Raw genomic sequence first — 20,741 nt, 5'->3', positions numbered from 1 at the left:
AGAAGTTTTGTTTACATTTTCGTTAGAGCAGAGGGCTTGAGTTTTTGTCAATTTTTTACTGTATTCACGGCATCTCCAAGGTATTTATTTGGATTGGGACGTAAAAATTCATTGTGAAACATTGTTGTATAGTCTTGTATTTTCATGACGTTCTCAGGCCATCCTGGTCCCGGATATTGTCACCGGGTTTTGAACCAGTGAAGATTGCGTCAGATAGGCAAAACCAGCGAGATCACGAGCATGCTTCTGAGTGATGGTGCCGCTTGATCTTTTTCCTTTACCCTAACAAGCCTGAGTGCAGGGGGACCCTTTAGAATTCCACGGGTTTCCCGATAAAACGACTAAGGTACGAAAATCCTTCACATGAAACGATCACCGGAATCCCATCCGTTGCTCGTACCGAATGATCTTCACCGGTGGAGTATTTTAAGAGAAGGGTGAAACCCTGTGAAGTGAGGAGGCAACGGTGATTATTTTAGTAACTGAATGGTCTCGTTATAAAGGGATGAGTCTAGACGAGTTTTCCAAACGCCAGCCACGTCGACACGGAGTTTAAGAAAACGTTATTTCTGAACGAAACTAATTTCTGATCCTGTTACCGTGACACTGTATTTCTTGTACTCTAGTTTAAGTACTTTTCTCACTTTACATAAATGTAAGTCAGTTCGAAGTATCAATCAACTTCAAGTTTACAATGGGGCGAAAATCCATCACAGGATTTCCAATGGATCTTTCACAGTAAGGTCATAGATTTTTACTATGATTAATAATGTTATTTCAATTAGCCGTAAATCCATGTCTCATTTGTTTTTTTAATAATGGATCAGCAGTCATAAATAATTAGCATTTGATCGGAAATGACTAACAATTAGTTTAACATTATTACGCCGTGAACGGCAAAATTTTGGTTGCACGTAAAACCGCTAGTATGTTAGTTATATCTGTTATGAGCATGCGATTCTGTGTCAAATATCAATCTGTCATGGATTTGATAATAACTGGGAATCAATGGCCTACAACTCCCATACTCATTTATCTTCTTGATACAAAACAACGCTATCCGACTCCAACAAAATCTATATTTAAAGACAATCTACTAGGTTATTGGATCATTAGATCATAAAAGTATCCTTTGCAATTATGTTATATAATTTAAAGAAACGTCTGCTTTCATGTTAATAGACGTTCTTTCCTCGTTTTAACCTGGAACCGTCTAATAGTTATTACAATGATCTGTAAAACTGTCAAAAGGAATTGTGTGATTGGTTAATTATTGTTTGAATTAATGCATGTAGTAAGGGCCCATGATAAAATTGCCGAACTACATTCTACACCCTTGGACTAACTCCAACGATTTTTCAAGCTGTCAATGCATTACAACTCAGTGTGCAGGAATTTATAAAGAAAAATATGAAAGGTGCACAGATTACATACTCTCAGGCAGCCATAAAGGCACTAAATACGAATACTTTAATCTCTAAACTTTTGTGGGTGTGCCAGAATTATCCAATGACCCTTGGAAAGCAGAAGAAGATTACCTTAACGAAGTAGCCGAAATAGGGGCAGCTCTCTCACCCATGGAACCAGGACCACAACTAAGTGCACCGTAGTGTGTTGGAACTAGAAAAATGGATTGAGAAAGAAAAACTCAAACTCTAGACATACACTCCAGATATGAGGGAAGCTAAGAGATTTCTAAATCTCCCAAAAAGGAAGGGGATGGAACTCCTCTCTCTCAGCAGACAGAGATTTGAGGAGAATTTTAGGCATCTGTACTGGCCAGTGGCCACTGCTCTCTTAACTACCATCTAAAGCCAGGAACACACTTACCCGATGCTACGCCATGCGACGCTACCCGATGCTACCCGACGCCTTGCCACGTTTTGGTGGTGGGGTGTGCACATCTATCCGACGCAAGCACACGTCGCGTACAGTCCACAGCGTTTATCACAATAATCACTATCACAATCGCAACGCATCTTTTGTTCTTAATGCACTATTTTGAGCAAAACCTTGTAATAAATTGTTAGTTAAATTTTATGAGCACAACCATCTAATAAATTGTTTGTTAAACTTAATTGTTTTAAATAAAGTTACTCCTAACCATCATAATTAAACAATGTTTATAAAAACTTATGCATTTTTGATCTCGTTTAATTTGGTTTACATTGAAATAACATGTTTTGGGCCTGTACAGAAAACACCCGATCGGGTTCCTTCTTTTTTTTAGCCATCTTACCTGGCATTGTATCTGATGCTATCGTGAGTTCTTCTCGTTTACAGTTTGTTGAGACTTATGCGATGTTGTACAGAATGTTTCCGGAATCATATAGTCAGTCCCCATTTCTAAGAATGAGTGTCTGATTTTATTAATTATGGTTGTGTGGCCGAATTGTTTAGTTCCCATCCAATTTGATTGTTGTTGGAGCCTAAATTAGCTTTTCCTAGTTTCTTCTTGTATGAATGTTTCCAGCGGACGTAGGTTTAGCATAGTTTCTAAGGCACTTGATAGGGATTGATCTCATTTTCCCTGTGATACATAGGTTTGCTAATCTTTGTATGCTGTATCTATTATGTAATTTTTGTTGACCTTTTTTCTACCAGATTAATGATCCATAGGTTAGTTTGGTTCTTATTATTTCTGTCTATAGCCAATGAGCCATTTTCGGTTTTAATCCCCAAGATTTGCCAAGGCTTCTTATGGTCATTAGCGATATTTTAGTTTTTGGTATGATACAGGTAAGAGTTGAAGGTTGACTTTTTATCTATGATTATTCCTAGGCATTTAACCTCATTTTGAATTGCAGCATTTCATTATCGAAGCATAGGCCTTGTATTTTTATGTTTCTTTTCTTGATGAAAACAAGTTTTGAGGGGTTTGCTTTAAGTCCACGTTGTGAACACCATTGTTTCACCATGTTTAGTGCTCTTTGGTGAGTTTTTGTATTGTTGAATTTTCGCCGACTAGCATTGGGTATAGATTCCGCTTTCAGTTTGCGTATGAGGTCTTCTACTACCACATTCCACTACTCAGGCAAGAGTATTTTTCTTGCGGAAATCCTCTCACCACCAATGCTTCTGCCTTTTCGTGGAACATGGAGGCCTGCACTCTTCTGCTTTTTAGCATTGATTCTATCCATCTGCAGCAGGTTTTAACAGAGCCTCTCTATTTCGGTGATGTAACCATTGCTTCGAAAGGAGTGTTACCAAATGCTCCTTCAATTCCCAAGAATATTCCCAATGGTATTTCTTGGTGATTCAGTGAATCCTCTATTTGTATCGTTATTTGGTGTAGTGTTGATTCACTGGCTTTTCTTATCTGATATTTATGAAGGGGATTTTCTTTTAGAAAGCTGACCCCTTACATGTTTTTCCATTCCTCCTAGTAGAGGAGACTGTTTTAAATCAACCACTAAAAATTCAATTATGCCCTTAAATTATTAATTTCGCTCATTGCTTTAACTGTTGTCCCTACCATTGGTATACGTTCTCTCATGTATGTAAGCACACAAATATTTGTTTTAAGCAGCTCAACCTTTTCTATTTTGTTGATATAACTGGTTGGTAAAACACTCGGCAATGGCATCTTTATAAATTCCATCTTGCAACGATTGTTGACAACTACTACTTCTGTTCATGACTGGCATCTATTTTTGTGCTAAACCAATCTCCCTTATTGAAAATGCATCAGGAATCACACGAGGCACCCTCTCATTCAAATATTTATGACTTCCATTAAGCTGTGTATTTGACACTTGACTGATACATCCGCCTTATAGTTGGTTTGCACAACATTTATTTCATCACTTTTTTATCGGTAATGTCTAGCGAAGTGGTTTTACTTCTTACATTCATTACACTTCTTTCCTCAGCTGTTATTATGTATTGTTACAGCATTTGGTTATTTATTAACATTTATGTTGATAATAAATGCTCAAATCCCATTCCGTGTGGAAAAAGGCACATTATAAAATTTTGAATCCAAAACGGGGTGGGCCATCTTATTTCAAAAAGTATACACCCCACACGCTTCTTCCGTCGGGCATAACTCAGAAATGGTCGATTTTATCAAAATTTTCCCTACAGTAAAAGTGGGAAAATAAGCTTTAGAATCGAATTGTACAATGGAAATACAGGATTCTTATTTAAAATAACAAAGTTAGTTTCATTTCCCAGCTAGTTGAGAAGGTTACGCTAAATATGTTACCACCTCGCCTAGCCAAAATTAGCTTGGGGTTTATAAAAGGCCATTTTTTTCTTAAGTTAATCGTTTCCTAATTAAATGGGTGGAATATAGAAGTTATACTATATACTATATTATATACTATACCCTGTACATTCCTCACTAATATCAGCAATATCTGGCAGTAGTAGTCTTTTGTATTTTTCATACATTTCAATCAAATTACCTGCTCTGCCTTTTAATTCACTCCCCGATGCTAGTAAACGTTTATCGAAGATATGAATGTGCCGGCACGTGTCATTGCCGCACGGACATTCTTCTGTTTTACAAGTTCCTCCATGTTTGCTGAAGATGTCAATTTCATACCTGATACCATGCAATAGTTAACACATTATTAACAGTTTATCAGCAAGATAAGATACTCTGTAAATACATTTGTTTATTTAATCTCTTTATTTGGTACTCTTACATCCAGTCATCTAATACCTTGATTTAACCTCCTCTCCTCCCGCCACTTTCCCAAATTTCCCTTGATATATCCATACAATTAATTAGATTTCTTCAAATTTATTTGCACGTATTTAAACTTGGGCGAAGTGAGGCCCTAACCGCGCGTAACATCAATACAGTTCGGAGGGGGGGAAGCATTAGCGAATGCACGTGCAGCGATGGTTTGTATTGTGAAGTATTGTGAAACTATCACAGCAAAGAAAGATTGACAAATTGACAAAATGCACGGGAAATTGCAACTTTTTTTTTTAATCGTTTGACTTAACGATTCGAAATAAAAAATAATATTTAATAAAGAATGTTTTAGTACTTAGTTCAATAAAACCGACTGTTTTAAATAATCTGCAACTAGAATTAGATTACACTCAAGCTGGTACAATAGACCAATACTGGTCATAGCCGACTCCTTTAAACCTCAACCTTAACAAGCAGCTGTTTGTCCGATTTAATGGATGTACATGGCAATGTAAAAAACAAATTGCTTTACCGTATTTATTTAATTGACTTGTAGGTAGTCCTTTTTGTAATTATGTTGGCATCCTTGGGATTGTTGTAGGTTGATCATTTCTGATAATGCTGGTTCTAATTGAGTTTATGTCAGACCATTCTGTCCGCAACTAGACGACCAAGTGGTAGGGGCGTCGGTGCCGCAACGGTTTAGGTGTTGACACGGCGCTCATCACTGTAAGGTAAAGGTCCCGGGTTCGAATCCAGCGGCCCTGCATTCGAATCCGACATACTTACAAATGGGATTTTTTCAAAAACACTGTCACCCCGAGGGTTGATATAACCTCTGCTCTTGCGAACACTCGTTAAAAAAAAGGACCAAGTTCGAAGCCTGTCTATCGCAGGCCTCACAACAATATTTCACAATTTCACAAGAAAAAAAAAGAAAAAAAAATTCTGATCCATAAAGAACATTACTTCAGATTAAAGTTCAGTGAACACGCCAGCTTGTATATTTAAAAATATTTTTATGTTAGTTTTCAAGTTAGTTCAATTTACGTAAATATCAAATTATAATAAGACATGACAGTCCCGTTTTAAACTCCGTGGAATAGTCAGTCGGTTTATCGTGTAACAATAATTGACGAATGCTTAAAGTGTGTGTAGTTTCACAATTAATTAAGGTTTTTAGTTGAGATAAAAAAGTCAATGGCACGAGCGGGATTCGAACCCACAATCTTCGGCTTGATACGCCGCTGCTCTACCACTTGAGCCATCGTGACCTCGATCCACTCGGACACCAACTTCCCATATCAACCGCACCTTTTGAATTTTCCCTCCTTGAAAAATGGGAAAATTCAAAAGGTGCGGTTGAGATGGGAAGTTGGTGTCCGAGTGGATCGAGGTCACGATAGCTCAAGTGGTAGAGCAGCGGCGTATCGAGCCGAAGATCGTGGGTTCGAATCCCGCTCGTGCCATTGATTTTTTTATCTCAACTAAAAACCTTAATTAATTGCGATATATTAATTGGTCAAGCAGATCACGAAATTAGTGAATTTAATGTGCGTAGTTTGTTCGTTTCCAACGATGGTGGACAGGCCATACCTGGTTTGCAAGTTTTCACACCAGACTTAGACAAAAATCTTATACCAACATTGCCTAGATTGGAGAAAATTTTTGTTTTTATCGACCTTACGGACGAACAGTACATGCATTAATAAAAGTTAATCTATTTTTGGTCCGGAGCACTATTTATTGTGTCTTAACCCACCTCACCCCCCACTTTATGTCGGCACTAGGGGTGTTTTAAAGGGCTCTTTACCTCTCGCTCCATTATTGCCAAGGGGGATGATAAAAAAAGGTGCTTTGGGGGGGGGGTGGCGTCTGTTATTACATGTTTCGTTGCCCAAGCTGACTTCCGAATTTTTACCGACCACTTTGTTGCAGGACCATGGGCTCGTCGCCGGTAGGCTTGAAGACGCCTATAGGGCGGGCGAGGGGCATCTGGAACCTCTCGACCGACCAGGAATGGAAGACTCCAGAAACCGAACAAGAGTGTCTGGAGTATTATCAGGAGAAGATCGCCCACGGCCAACACAAACGACTTCTACCACTTCAAGAAGATCTCGCCGACTGGCTCAACAAAACCCTAAGTAAGTATTCAATATAAAGTCATAAGAGTGAAAATTAGTACTGTGCGTTACGTTAGACATTTCACTTCTATTAAGTCTTGAGTAATCTTCCAAGAATATTGTTGTGTACGCATGTATGAATTACCTTGTGTTGTAGTGTACTGTGCAATACAAATTGGTATGCGACTGGAAAAATATCGAGTGTTAAGTGATTACTAGCCTATTTTTGTCAATTATGATATTTTCAATTAATAGTTCTTTACCATATATGCTTAATGCAATGCACTGTAATGAGGAACAATCATCAACAACAATTAACAATTTCTTTATACAACAGAATGTTTAAATCAGTATTGTATTGATTGGAGCTTACGCACTTCTTCTATTTACTATTAATCTCTCTCTCAGATCTCTCCCTCCTTTCTCTCTCTTTTCTTTCTCACTCTCTCTTCTTTCTGTCTTCCTTTCTTTCTTTGTCACCGCCTCTATCGCTCCCTCGCCCCCGCTTTCTCGCTGTCACTTATTTCCTTTTTCTTTTCCTCTTCTCGTCCACTATTTTATATTTTCTGTATTTCTTTCTCATTCACTCTTTTTCCTTCTTTCAAACTCTATAACTCTTTCTTATACTCTCTCACAATGTAATTTAACTGTAAAGTTACTACCTCCTGATTTTTAACTCCCTTTGACTATTTCTCTCTCCCCCTCCCTCTTTGTTCTAAATATCAATATCGATTTTTTATTTAGTCCATTATTATCGCATGTTTCAAGATGGTGGGTGTGAATATAATTTAACTCCTTTTCAACGTAAAGAAAGTTTTGATGCAAGAAACTATAGTAATATCTGATATTTTTCACTCGGGGAAGCATGGAACGGCGTATCGTAGGAAGGAGTATTTTTTATCAGAGATGTAGTCGCAAATTGGTTCGCCGATAATTTTGTTATTCTTTGATTGGTCGACAGGAGGTTAAAGTGAAACAGGAAGTGTGGATTATTGTGACTATGTGCTTTTGTGTTGACCGAGGGGTTAAGAATTTGTGGATAATCTGGGACATTAATGATGAAGTATGTGTAATTATATATATTTTTCACTTAGTTTTTATCTTTCTTTATTCAGTTTTCTCTTTGTAGTATAGACCTATGCAAACATTTTAACCCCTTCAAAAAGACACGCCGGAGTTTAAAAGTATACTCAAACTTCCTAATATTTGTAGTCATTAATAAAAAAATTTTTTAGTTGATGCTAATTAGAACGATTATCTAACTGTGTTTGGTGTTTAACACTATCCCATTTCAGAATTAGTAGGGCCACGACCTTAAATTTCTTTTCTCATCTCACGATTTTAGTGGTCTCGAATTTTCCGGTTGAGAGGGCTTCATACACCCAAAAGTCGAAACCTCCTCTAACTCATCTGAGTGCACAATGACCTGTCATCCATCTTTAATTATGAGTTCTATTTCACAGTAGAGTTTTTTCATTGAGTTTGCTACGGAGCGGTGTTTAATCGAAACGCCTCTTCTTTTGTGTCCTATCAGAACGTGACCCGAAGAAAAGAAGCCTAGACATTAGTTACATACAGCGAGTACGGGTCTCGCTACGTTTCTATTCGATAAAAAGAAGGAACACCCAGGATAGTGATCCTTCCCATATTTCCAGCACAACTCATACTAGAGCTACAATAAGCGTCATTACAAAATTACCACAAGGTAACAATAAACAACAAGCGCATTAATGCTAGTAAAACTGTGAAGTGCATAGAAATAAGAGAGTGCTCTATTTAACGCAGCATGCAAAAACGAAATGCCTTTTCTCAAAATCAAGGCAGAACTCCGTAGTTGAGTGTGGCCTCGATGGTACAGCAATGGCTGCCATATATAAAAGTGTTTTTTATTGCGATAGCAGCATTCGGAGCTGCCGGCTGGTGTCCATTGCTAAACCCCAAAGGAATACAAAAATACACGAAAAAGCACAACGGATACCATTACCGCTTACGACAAATGGGTACCTCACAATATCGAATGACGCTCTACAAATGATCGCAAAAGTCCCACTGAACGATTTACACCTGAAAATGCTACTGGGCTAGAAATGTAAAATGAAAGGGTGGGGAATTGGAAGCTTAGAAATCGACCAGGAACGAGTAAGACGGTTAAACGACAGAAAGATGTTCCAGAACAGGATAAACGAACAGTAGCAGATGGGTTGGGTGACAAGTGAAAAACGTAGGGCGACTTTTAATTTTTACCAAGCATAGCAGCAAGGATGAAAGCCCCTTGGATTAAGCCCGACATTTGGAATTTCAAGGCGTACCTTAAAGTATTCCACATCTCGGACATGAAATGCGATGAAGTGGAAACCAGCATGGAGTATGTCCCGTTTGAGTGCGAAAACTTCAAGCAACAAAGAGAACCATTGCAGATAAAAAACCGTAAATGGCCCCCGCAGTGTAAAGAATTAACCGAAAACAGGGGAATTAATACGGGTTTTCCACGTCATCAGTGGGGATAGGTATGACAAAGCGGGTTGTTTCCCCATAATCTTTCAAAAAAACGCTTAATAGACTTTCTAAATTTTTCGAATTGTTATTGTTAAATTCTAAATTTTATAATTTAAAAATTGTTAATATATATAACCGTTCCTATTTATTTCACTAGTTTTCGTGGTCCATTGACCAATTAATATCTTTCAATTAATTAAGTTTTTTAGTTGAGATGAAGAAGTCAATGTCATGAGCGGGATTGGAACCCACGACCTTCGGCTAGATACGCCGCCAATCTACCACCTGAGACATCGTGACTTCGAACCACTCTAGCCGAAGGTCGTGGGTCAAGATTTTGTTTTGGTAAGTTTGAAGTAGGTAGTTTACAATTAAATTTTAATACTCGATAGATGGATCAGGAAAACCAAGCCCGACCGAAAACTGCTTGGTGTTTAGAAGTCTCTTTTGGGTTTGGAAAAAAGTCCAAAATAAGATAACGGTCCTGGGTTACTTAAAAAAGACGCCACTTAGTAAACTGTTAGAGTTTCCTAGACGATTGTAATCCCCTGTACTCGTTTTCTAATCAGAAAAGCTGTATTTTTACGCTGGGTGGGTAATCAACCAGCGATCATTTAATTGCCTAAGCGGCGATAAATGGGAAATGTATTGCGTGTTTTTTGCAACCGAAGCGGGGTGTCAAATTGTTTCGTTGGCCGGTGGATGTATCAAGGCTAAATGACAATTGTAAATAAATCTATAATTAATTATTCTTTTTGCCTAAGGTTTATTTTGGTTGAGATGAAAAATTAGTGTCACGAGCGGGATTCGATCCCTCGGCCTTCGGCTCAATAAACAGCTGCTCAAACCACTAATTGACACTAATTAGCTTGTCACGATAGCTCAAGTGGTTTGAGCAGTGGCGTATTGAGCTGAAGGCCCTGGGTTTGAATCCCGCTTGTGACCTAACTTTTCATCTCCCTCTCTCTCAAAAACAAAAAAAAAAAAAAACAACAAACAAGTAGATAAAAAGAATAATTAATCGGAGTAATTAATATAGTCAATTATGACCGCTAAGCAAATGTGGATTAATTTAAATCTACAATGTCGATGTTTCATCTTCAGCTGGAAAGATGGGGATGTTCAGTTTCGTACGATACGGGAAACTACTTGGGAGTAGAGCCACGATTGTCACGACGTCGAGATCGTACAGCGTTGATGCATTTTGGATACGTAAACCATTTCAAAAATAATTCAGAAAGATAAAAAAGAAAAGGTGTATCGCCCATTGTTCGGGAGGACTACACCGATTATCCTCTTATGAAAGGATTCATGACTGGCTGACATCGCCGACGAACGATTGTTCCTTTATTAAAAAAATTATCCTTATTTCCAAACCAGAACAATCTTTTTTTTTTGTAAAAAAGGTATCGTTTTCGCGGTATTTAACTAATAATAATAACACCTTAGGAGAAGGTGAATTCGTGATAATTATATATGTCTACGAACTATTATTCGCTGTTGCGGCATTTATACTATGCACAGTATGTGTTAAATGTGTTATCCTCTCGAAAAGACAGCTACTGATATACGTTTAAGATCTTTGATTGTTTTTAAAATAAGAAAGATTAAAAAAAAAACTAAAAAAAACGGGAGTTGTTGGATTGAATGTTATCTTGCTTTTGGATCATTCCTTTCAGATTCTTTTGAGATCACAACTATTCTAAGCTATTTACCCGTGGTAAATAAACCAATGTTTATTTGGTTACCTTAGTTAACACTATAACAAATTAGTTAAGTATTAAGTTAGTTAACTTAAGTGTTGCCAAAAGTGCATGGCACAGTGGCTAGTGGACCCCAATTTTTTTGTATTTTATGTACAATTTCTGGAGTGATCGGTATCCGAGATCTAGTAGAAATAGTGGAATACAGCAAAACTCAAACTCGAAAACTAACACCTCCACCGGTAGCTGAAAAAATAAAAACCAGTTAAAACACCTACTTTTTGTGGATGTTTTGGATTAATTTGGCCAAAGTGTCAATCTGAGACGAAATGTGATGAAGTGGTGAATTTTCTTTCAAACAATTTAACATTTTGTTTTTATAAATCATGAATTTCTGATCTCGTTTAATTGCTTTACATAATAATAATTATGTTGTAATTAATAAAACTATAAACATGCGTATATTTTCATTGAACACCAAAATACGAGCGTCAGGTTGTTTGCGTATATTATTAAGAACTCTTTAAACTATCCAATGTGGAACATTAACATGTATACATTTTAATTATGTTATTTTGTTTATGTATTACATGTAATAGTTAGTACCGAATTTGACACATCAAATAATTTGGTGTAATGATATAAAATATAATATGAGAATAAAAAATTTAAAGTTTTTTTCAGAACTTCAGTTGTATTTGTTGTGGTTTCACTTGTGAGATGCCTATTATTATTATTTTAAAAAAATATTGAAAAATTATTATTTCTATTTTTTTGCATTAGTACAAAATTTAATATTTCCTTTTGCTACAATACCAAAAATGATAAAAATAAATAATAATTAAAACTGGCGACATCATCAATTCATTCTAAACATTATAGCGAAAATGTGAATTTAATAAATGTATTAATAGCGTACAGACGGGAGAATCACAATCGTTGTCAACTCCCCTCAAGCCGGTAGATCCATGTCACTTGCAAATATAATAATTCCTTACATGTTGTAAATAATGTTACAGATTGTTATAAATATATTAAATAAAAAATAAAATAAAAATACGGTAGTAAGTACTACAAGTTGGAAGAAAACTTACATTGTAGAAACAGGCAAAATGACACATATTAAAAAAATATACTACGATTGTTTAACAATTTATTTGTGTTTTATAACAAACAAGGAAACAAATTATATAAATGAATCACTTAAATACTTATTTTTTACTGTATTGATTTTGTACATAAACTTTTATTTCATAATATAAACTGCTCAAAATTGAATAGGCATAATTAAACACATTTCTCTTGTCCGATAACTTCAAAATAGCTTTCAAAAATTATAAAACAATTCAAACACTTTTTTCCAAAATTAAAGATCCCAAACCAATAACAAATAAATCTCACGTAATCTACAAGATCAACTATTTAAACTGCCCGGCAACTTATATCGGTCTTACATCCCAATATCTGGACATGAGAGTAAAGCANCTAAAAACAATTTGCCAAACCACCTAAGTCTGAATTCCTTCAATGGAGGGCACACCGCCCAAAAATGGAAGCCATCCTCATACACGCCTAAATTATACAAAGCACAACGGTACGCCTCCTCATTTCTGTGAACCGAGTAATTAAGAGGCAGCAGCCTCTTGCCTTCATTATCACACTTATCATATTCAAATTATAATTTTTATTTAAATAATGACAATTTTCTTCTAATTCCAGATTCAGCTCATTGTATAAACCATGCAAGAAAGACCGCTGTGCTCGTAATTTTAGTTTATTTTTAATGTCAGTTCTCAAAACATTTACCAAGCTTTCCACATGGTCACTAATCACCACACATTTCTATTATTTCATTAGATTAACCGATATATTCGTGTTAATTGGATAAAACAAAATAGAGAGTACAAAGAAATGTTAATCCTAGTTAATGGATGTAGTTAAGAACAGTAAATGTGGAGATTACTCATTTTGTAAACAAACACCTTTTCTCCATTTTAATCAACTTCTATTCTCTTTAACCATGGAAAGACATTATATTGAACCACAAGTTCGCAATATTATTGTGAGAATGAGTAATCGAGGTCACCGGCAAGTGGATATCTCAGAGGCGTTTGTCAGCCGTGGTCTCCCGGGCTTTATTAGCCCGATTACGAGAGGCTGGAAGTACCAGTAGGATGCCTGGTAGTGAATCTTAGCACTTTACGACGGTAAGGGAGGACAGAAATATGGTCACTGCTGCAAGACAGAACCCTTTCTATAGTGCCCGCCGGATCCTAAATGAATTACAAGATGTTTTGGCAAGGCCTTTATATACAAATATTCGTAATCGTCGGTGGGAAGTTGGCCTCATATCGTCTGCCCCTTAGAGACGACGTGCAGCTACAGCCCGCCACCAGCAACTCAGGTAAATATGATGCAACGAGAGCCTAGAAGAGAACACAATTGGTGGAATGCTGTTATGTTTACTGATAAGTGGAGTTTCTGTCAGTATAATGAGACCAGGCGACGAAGTCTACCGTGAACCGGAGTTGCATAAAGGCCCAGTTCGTGCTCCCTTCTGTGCAGTGTGGAGGAGGCGGCGTAATGATCCGGTCTAGGAATTTTTGTGAGGACGAACAGGTGTCCATATTGTTGAAAGCAACCTCACCGCAGTCCGGTATGTGCAAGAAATTATCGAGTAGTACATTCCTCAAACCAGGGATATCATTGGCAGGGATTTTCGATTTCTGGATGACAATGCCCAGACATCATAGAGGCAGACCATGCGTTAGAAAACCTGAGAATTTCCCATCTGCCCATTCCCCCAATATCTCCAGACCTGAATCCCACTGAGCACTTGTGGGATGCGTTGCTGAGAAGGCTTTTCGATCACCATCCGCAGCCAGTTGACCTGCAACAACTGAGTGCAGCGTTTCAACATCTATAGAGTGAAATTCCATACGAAAAAAGTTACAACCTTGTTAACAGTATGCTTAACAGGTCCACAGCAGTTTTAGCTAACAACGGACATTACACACGGTATTAATTGTTTAAATAATTATTGTGCCCAATAAACAAAATTATTAAATTAAAACCATTTATTTCGTTATTTTTCAAAATCCCTTAATTAAATTTTCCTTCAGTAAAAACCATAATAGTTTCTAATAAATTTTTATGCAATTTATAATAAAAATGCTAAGGAAAGTAAATACTACAAAATTGGCAGTATCCCAAATCATTTTTGAACAGTTTAGTTGGATGGAGGTTAATTAATTTTTCGCGTTCTACTTTTTTTCGGAGCTTTTTATTTTTATGTGTTTCTTGAAAAATTTAATTTATGATATTTTTGGTTCAATTTTCCATTTAATTAAAACCCTTTTTTTGGTTTTTTCAGTTGCGGTTTTTCTGGGATTGTATTTCTTTGTTCATGTGAACAACTTTCTTGCTCCTGAAAGGTACTTTCCAAATAGGTCATTATTTCTTTTCATTATCACTCTCATTTCAATGAGTTCATAACCAAGATTTATGTTTATTTCCTCAAGAGTATTTACTTTAAATGCTTCGGTTTTAACATTTTTCATTACTAGTAAGAGTTTCGAAATTTTAGATGTCTGGTAGACGTCGTCTCGAAGTCGTTTATGTTTTTACGAACCCCCAACGTGTGGCCCATAAAATAAATGAAGCTGTTCTATCTCTGCTTCTTTTAGGTCGGAAGGTTGAGATAATGTGGGGAGGTGTTTTCACAATTTCGCGGATGAAGTAGCTTCCGGGTTAGATACACCCACATCTTTCACCATTTTTCGCAGGACTTCATAACCCACAATAGGGGTAGAACAAGTTAGTAGTCCAAACAATTTTTTTCTTCTGGAACATACTTATTTCTAAACTGCAGAAGTACCTTAAGATCATTTAGTTTTTCAGCGCTAAATAATACCGGGACGCCATGGCCACGTTCTCTTATATCAATACAATAATAATTTGAATATATTTATCTGTGATTGTAAGGCCTGGTTAAATTCTTCATACGATAAGCTATCTCCTCTGAAAGCCTTACAGAGAAGAAGAGGAATCCGCTGTAGCTCTCCTGGTCTCCTCCAGTTTAGAAGGATTATACGACAATAAATTGTATGTAATATGTATATGCTTTTTTCTTAGAATTTGATTAATGCGACCGTTCTACAGATCTTTTGGCCTTGCGAGGTAAAAAGCTTTTCAGAGCTTAATGTCTTTTGCAAAGGGAACAATAGGTACCTTGTTCCATTTGCTAATGTTTTTGCTTCAACATGACTTACGCCGAATTTCGAATTACTATTAAATAGCCAAATAAGGGTAGCCATGCGAGTCTCTAGTTCTTCCTGTTTTTCATTGGAAAAAAATTTTTTTTCCCTCTCTCCAGAACTTCTTGAATAGCAATGTCACAGCACCGCTTTAAACTCCCTGCTATGTTCATTGCATATTCGGAGATTTATAAAATTAACCAATGCTATTTGTCTTACCGACCCAACAATTGTATCATAATAATGTTGAGGTTCGAGGCTGTAAATCGGTATTTTGGTCACTTTTTGATACTCTCATATAGCCAATTTTTGTATTTTTGACCTTTCCTCACTTTCTGTGAGCCTTGTAATCATTAGTTTTGATTAAAATTTGAGATAAATTTTCCCGACCTCATTGTTGGAAAAACAGTCATTTTTAATTCATCATCTACATGATTTAAGCCAGGAACACACTTACCCGATGCTACGCCATGCGACGCTACCCGATGCTACCCGACGCCTTGCCACGTTTTGGTGAGGTGTGCACATCTATCCGACGCAAGCACACGTCGCGTACAGTCCACAGCGTTCATCACAATAATCACTATCACAATCGCAACGCATCTTTTGTTCTTAATGCACTATTTTGAGCAAAACCATGTAATAAATTGTTAGTTAAATTTTATGAGCACAACCATCTAATAAATTGTTTGTTAAACTTAAATGTTTTAAATGAAGTTACTCCTAACCATCATAATTAAACAATGTTTATAAAAACTTATGCATTTTTTATCTCGTTGAATTTTGTTTACATTAAAATAACATGTTGTAATTAATATAACGACAAAATTACATGTACTTAGTTTGAAATAAACTACAAAAAATATGAGTGTCCTGTTCTGATGCTACCCGACATTACAAAATGGTGTAATTTTACGAGCAAAACTATGAAATTAATTGTTAATTAAATTTTATGAGCAAAACCGTGTAATAAATTGTTCCAATTTTAGTATATGTACCGCCGAAGGGAGTACAATAAATTGTTAGTTAAATTCATTATATCAAAAAATCGTATTCCGGTGTTTTGATTAATGTTCTACCAAACCATTAAAATTAATTTTTTAAATTAAAACTAATTATTTTTAATCACAGTTAATTTGGTTTCTATTAAAATAAATATGTTGTAATTAATATAACGACAATAATACATGTAGTTTGAATAAAAATATGAGTCACCGGTTCTTTTGTCTTCGACTGTACCCGATGCGACCCGACGAATATCTGGACAGTGGTGATCGCAGAGTGTCGGGTAGATGCGCTCGGGGGTAATGCAACCTTATGGAAAATTGGAGTTTGGATTTGCGTCGGGTAGCGTCGCATGGCGTAGCATCAGGGAAGTGTGTTTCTGGCTTTATGATTTCCTTCTTATTTTACACTGTGTAACAAATAGCATAAACCATTAATCCACGGAACCCCCACATACATTTTACTGTATTCAACGATCGCTCAAATCCATCTGACATCCGTCGAAACAACTGCTACGAAGTCAGAAAGAATCGGGCCCGAGCTTCGTGCGGAGCAATTCGTACAGGAAGGAAGTGGGTAAGTAAATTAGAATTACAGAACACACCCACCCCCGTTTTTTGATTGATCTTTTAATTACAGAATTTTTTCTTTAAATTAATTATTTACTAATTTCGTGGTCCGCTAGACCAATTAATATATTACAATTAATTAAGGTTTTTAGTTTAGATAAAAAAGTCGATGGCACGAGCGGGATTCGAACCCATGACCTTTTTGCCATTTTTCATAATTAAAAATGAAGTATACTTCACTAAAGCTCTCCGTGGCCATTTCATTTGTCGTCGAGAATCCAACCCGATTACACGACTTTTGACACGGCAAAAAGGAGGGAAAATTCAAAAGGTGCGGTTGAGATGGGAAGTTGGATCCACTCGGACACGATAGCTCAAGTGGTAGAGCAGCGGCGTATCAAGCCGAAGATCGTGGGTTCGAATCCCGCTCGTGCCAGTGACTTTGTATCTTAACTAAAAACCTTAATTATTTACATTTTTCCCCTTTTTTTCTCTTATCCATTTTTTTTTTTTTAATTAGTACTTTATTTTTTTTTTTTTTGNTATAATAGACCAACACTGATGTGGTGAAATGCGGGATCGGCCGCGCTGCAAACCTTTCGTTCCTTTACAAAAAATATAATTATGAACTCCACCTACAGTCATTGGTTATAGTTATCATAGTTATTATTAGAAAGAAACTTCTTTCTCTGTTAAACAAACTGTGATGACATGACTTAATGAACTCGACCGTGTTATAAGTCCGCTCCAGTTCATTTCTATTAATTGACCCCCTGTTTTCAGTTCATTTTTTGCACGTTTTGTCGAGTTGTGAATATACTGTTTAAAAAAAAGAGGTCAAATACACGATTAAAACATTATCATTTTCTTGTCGTGTGAAATCTTGCAACTTCATGACTGTTTTTATGAACTATTAAGATTACAATTTAAACTATTGTTGCCATAATTTTAAATCAATTACCGGAAAACGAACCGCTGACGGTAAACACAAATATATAAATAAGTTCGGACCAACTTTCAACTTTCAGACTATTTATTTTAATTGTTCATCAGGGCCCTTTTAGACGCTAAAGTACTACTTTACGTTCCCTTTTAAACTATTTTCAGTAGAGGCGATTGAAAGCCCTTGACGCGTGTAGTATTTCATGTACGATGGTACTATTTTATCACATATCTAGGTCTATGTTAAAATTCCTCTGCTTTAACTGAAATCCTTATATATATTACGCAGGGCGGGTGACCAGGACCCCAGGGTTTAAAAGCCTAGGTAGGCCCGTACCCATACTGAAATCCTTAATTACATGTTTTACGTCAAGTTATTAAATATGCCTATGCTTGGTACGATCAACAACGTTAATAATTGAATTCACTAATTTCGTGGTCCGCTTGACCAATTAATATCTTTCAATTAATTAAGGTTTTGAGTTGAGATAAAAGGAAGGAAAATTCAAAAGGTGGCGTTAAGATGGGAAGTTAGTGTCCGAGTGGCTCTAGGTCACGATAGCTCACGTGGTAAAGCAGCGGCGTATCTAGTCGAAGATCGTGGGTTCGAATCCCGCTCGTGCCATTGACTTTTTTATCTTAACTAAAAACCTAAATTAATAGTTAGTAATTGAATTGTTACTTCCGAAACACAACTTCCTTGCGTTTTTGCCATCACTTAATGCTATACGATCTAGATTAAAAAATTTAAAAACCAACAACAACAAGAACTTCTCCAACTTTGTCGTTTTTCTTCCAGTGTTCCGTTCATCTTCAGCGGTAGAGATTTGAGTTTGTCAGTTGCCAAACCCACCACTGGAGAGCCGAAAAGCAACTGACAGACAAAAACATCTAGGATAGGCGCACCAGGACGATCCTTCATCTCACAATATTTTTGTGCAGTGATGTAACATTAATTTATTTTAATCCTTTTTAAAAAGATAGTTCCTACTCACAGTAAGTGTTTCTGCAACGCTCCGGATTTCGAGCCTCTTAGCTCATCATCAGGTTGAAGGACTTCTACAACCACGTCTCTCGGCATGAATTGCCAAAGTGAACCCGCTGATACCTCCGCCAACGCGACATTCCAATTAGCAGCTGATTTTTTTAATGGCGCTCAATTTGAACGTGCGAAACGCGGAAATTATAACACAAATAAATATTATACTAGTAAATACTTAATATTATTAAATTACTATAAAAATAATAACAATTAAAATAATTAGTTTAATTATTTGGATGTTTGATATTATTTATGTACATATTTAAAATGGGAGGTAGATCAAAATCTGTTATATTATTAATGCATTTATCACCATGTTCAATTTTACATTTTTTAATTTCAAATTTCTCAAACCAATCTAGTTCTTTCCCTTTGTTGAAACTATGTAACACTCTCGTATTTAAATTTGAATTGAAATTATGTTTTGTTTCTTTTAGATGGTCCTTAAATTCCGAAAATTTGCTCGATTTAGGCAAGTGTTCTTTTACTCTTGTTTTTATTTCCCTACCCCTTTGGCCTATATATTATACTAATGTCAAACATGTCGAGAGACGTGGTTGTAGAAATCCTTCAACCTGATGATGAGCTAAAAGGCTCGAAATCCGGATCGTTGCAAAACAACTTATGTGAGTAGGAACTATCTTTTTAAAAAGGATTGAACACCACACTCACTCCATCATTTATCAATTCTATTAATTTATTTTAATTGAAGTATTTTATTATTGATCAGTGGTGACATGCAGAAATTAATTAAATTAATTTTTTAATTCTATTAAGTTATTGCTTATCTTTTGGTATGTGTGTGTGTGCGCGCGTGTGTGTGTGTGTGTGGATAAGAGATTCGAAATATGTATAATTTTTGTGACTGACGGGCAGACAACGCACAGACCAAACCGCTGGATCTAAAGAGTTGAAATTTCCACAATGCGATCTTATAATGACAAGGATAGCCGCTAAGAAAGGATTTTTTGGTATTCCATCCTTATGTTTATATATAAACAGTTCCAGACTGACTGACAGACTACGCACAGACCAAACACTAAAACCAACACTGAAGATGGTGAAATGCCGAAACGTGTCTCACAGACCGATCCGTGGGGCAGGAAATAGCAATGGTTTCTTTTTTAAATCGGTCTTCATATGAATTTGGAGTAAATTCATATTGCATATGAAGAAGGCCTGACGTCAAGGTTAATATAAGTAGGGAGAGGCAAGCCTTATGGGCGTTGAAACACCTTGCTTGTGCAGTCCTCGTAGCATATCACGATGTAACTTCAGGAAGTACTGAGTGGAAAACTCTTCACTTGATAAATTTACTAATTTTAATTTGAGTGAATTTATTTTTCAATGTCATTTACTGAAGAATATTTTCGTACATTTTTTCCCGGTTGATTAATAACGTATAACCTTAGACCGATTTTGTTGTTTGTGTCTCAGAACTACTCTGTATCACTTGTGTCATGTAAATCTCGAGAAAAAAATGACGTTTGATAGTGCAAAATGTAATCCGTAAAAAATAAACAAAAATGAATTAAACGCCACTGTTAGAGACCGTTGAGCAATCGAGAACGGTTGATGTCATAAGTCGTATAAATAAAATTATGATGTTGTTGTAGGAGTACTGCTCGCGGTTTCACAAGGACCTATTCGAGCGTGGGCTTTTTGAGGCACTAAAACGCGCGTATCCATCCTCGTTTTTACCTTACAACAATTGGAACTCTGTATTTAAACGCTTTGCTGGTGAAGAAATCTGAGGGAAGAGGATTATTATATATTACTAGTATTTCAAACTTCGTTGAATGATAACTCTTTCATTTATGATTTCGCACCTATTCTTTAAGATAATGCATAAAAATATTTGTTATGGGGCAAAATTTTAGTGATTCCACAAGCTCATCGTTAATGGAAAGTTGTAAAATGTTCATAATTCTTCGAGTTGAGTGGTTTTACGCTCCTT

General features: G+C 36.3%; 1 protein-coding gene across 2 annotated transcripts in view; it reads left to right on the top strand.

The window, feature by feature from the left end:
- Positions 1–6,580: 6,580 nt before the first annotated feature.
- LOC106666932 (growth arrest-specific protein 2-like) overlaps positions 6,581–20,741 on the top strand; it is a 104,622-nt gene continuing 90,461 nt past the window's right edge. For both annotated transcript variants that reach the window (XM_024229839.1, XM_024229838.1), the window contains exon 1: positions 6,581–6,792. In XM_024229839.1, the coding sequence (XP_024085607.1) occupies positions 6,591–6,792 (202 nt within the window). In that variant the 5' untranslated portion in view covers positions 6,581–6,590. The remainder of the gene's footprint in view (positions 6,793–20,741) is intronic.

The sequence above is a fragment of the Cimex lectularius genome, unplaced genomic scaffold (assembly GCF_000648675.2).
Source record: "Cimex lectularius strain Harlan isolate CLEC.00 unplaced genomic scaffold, Clec_2.1 scaffold381, whole genome shotgun sequence".
NCBI classification, from domain to species: domain Eukaryota; kingdom Metazoa; phylum Arthropoda; class Insecta; order Hemiptera; family Cimicidae; genus Cimex; species Cimex lectularius.
Note: the sequence above shows the minus strand (reverse complement) of the source record. Positions and strands in the feature narration are given on the sequence as shown.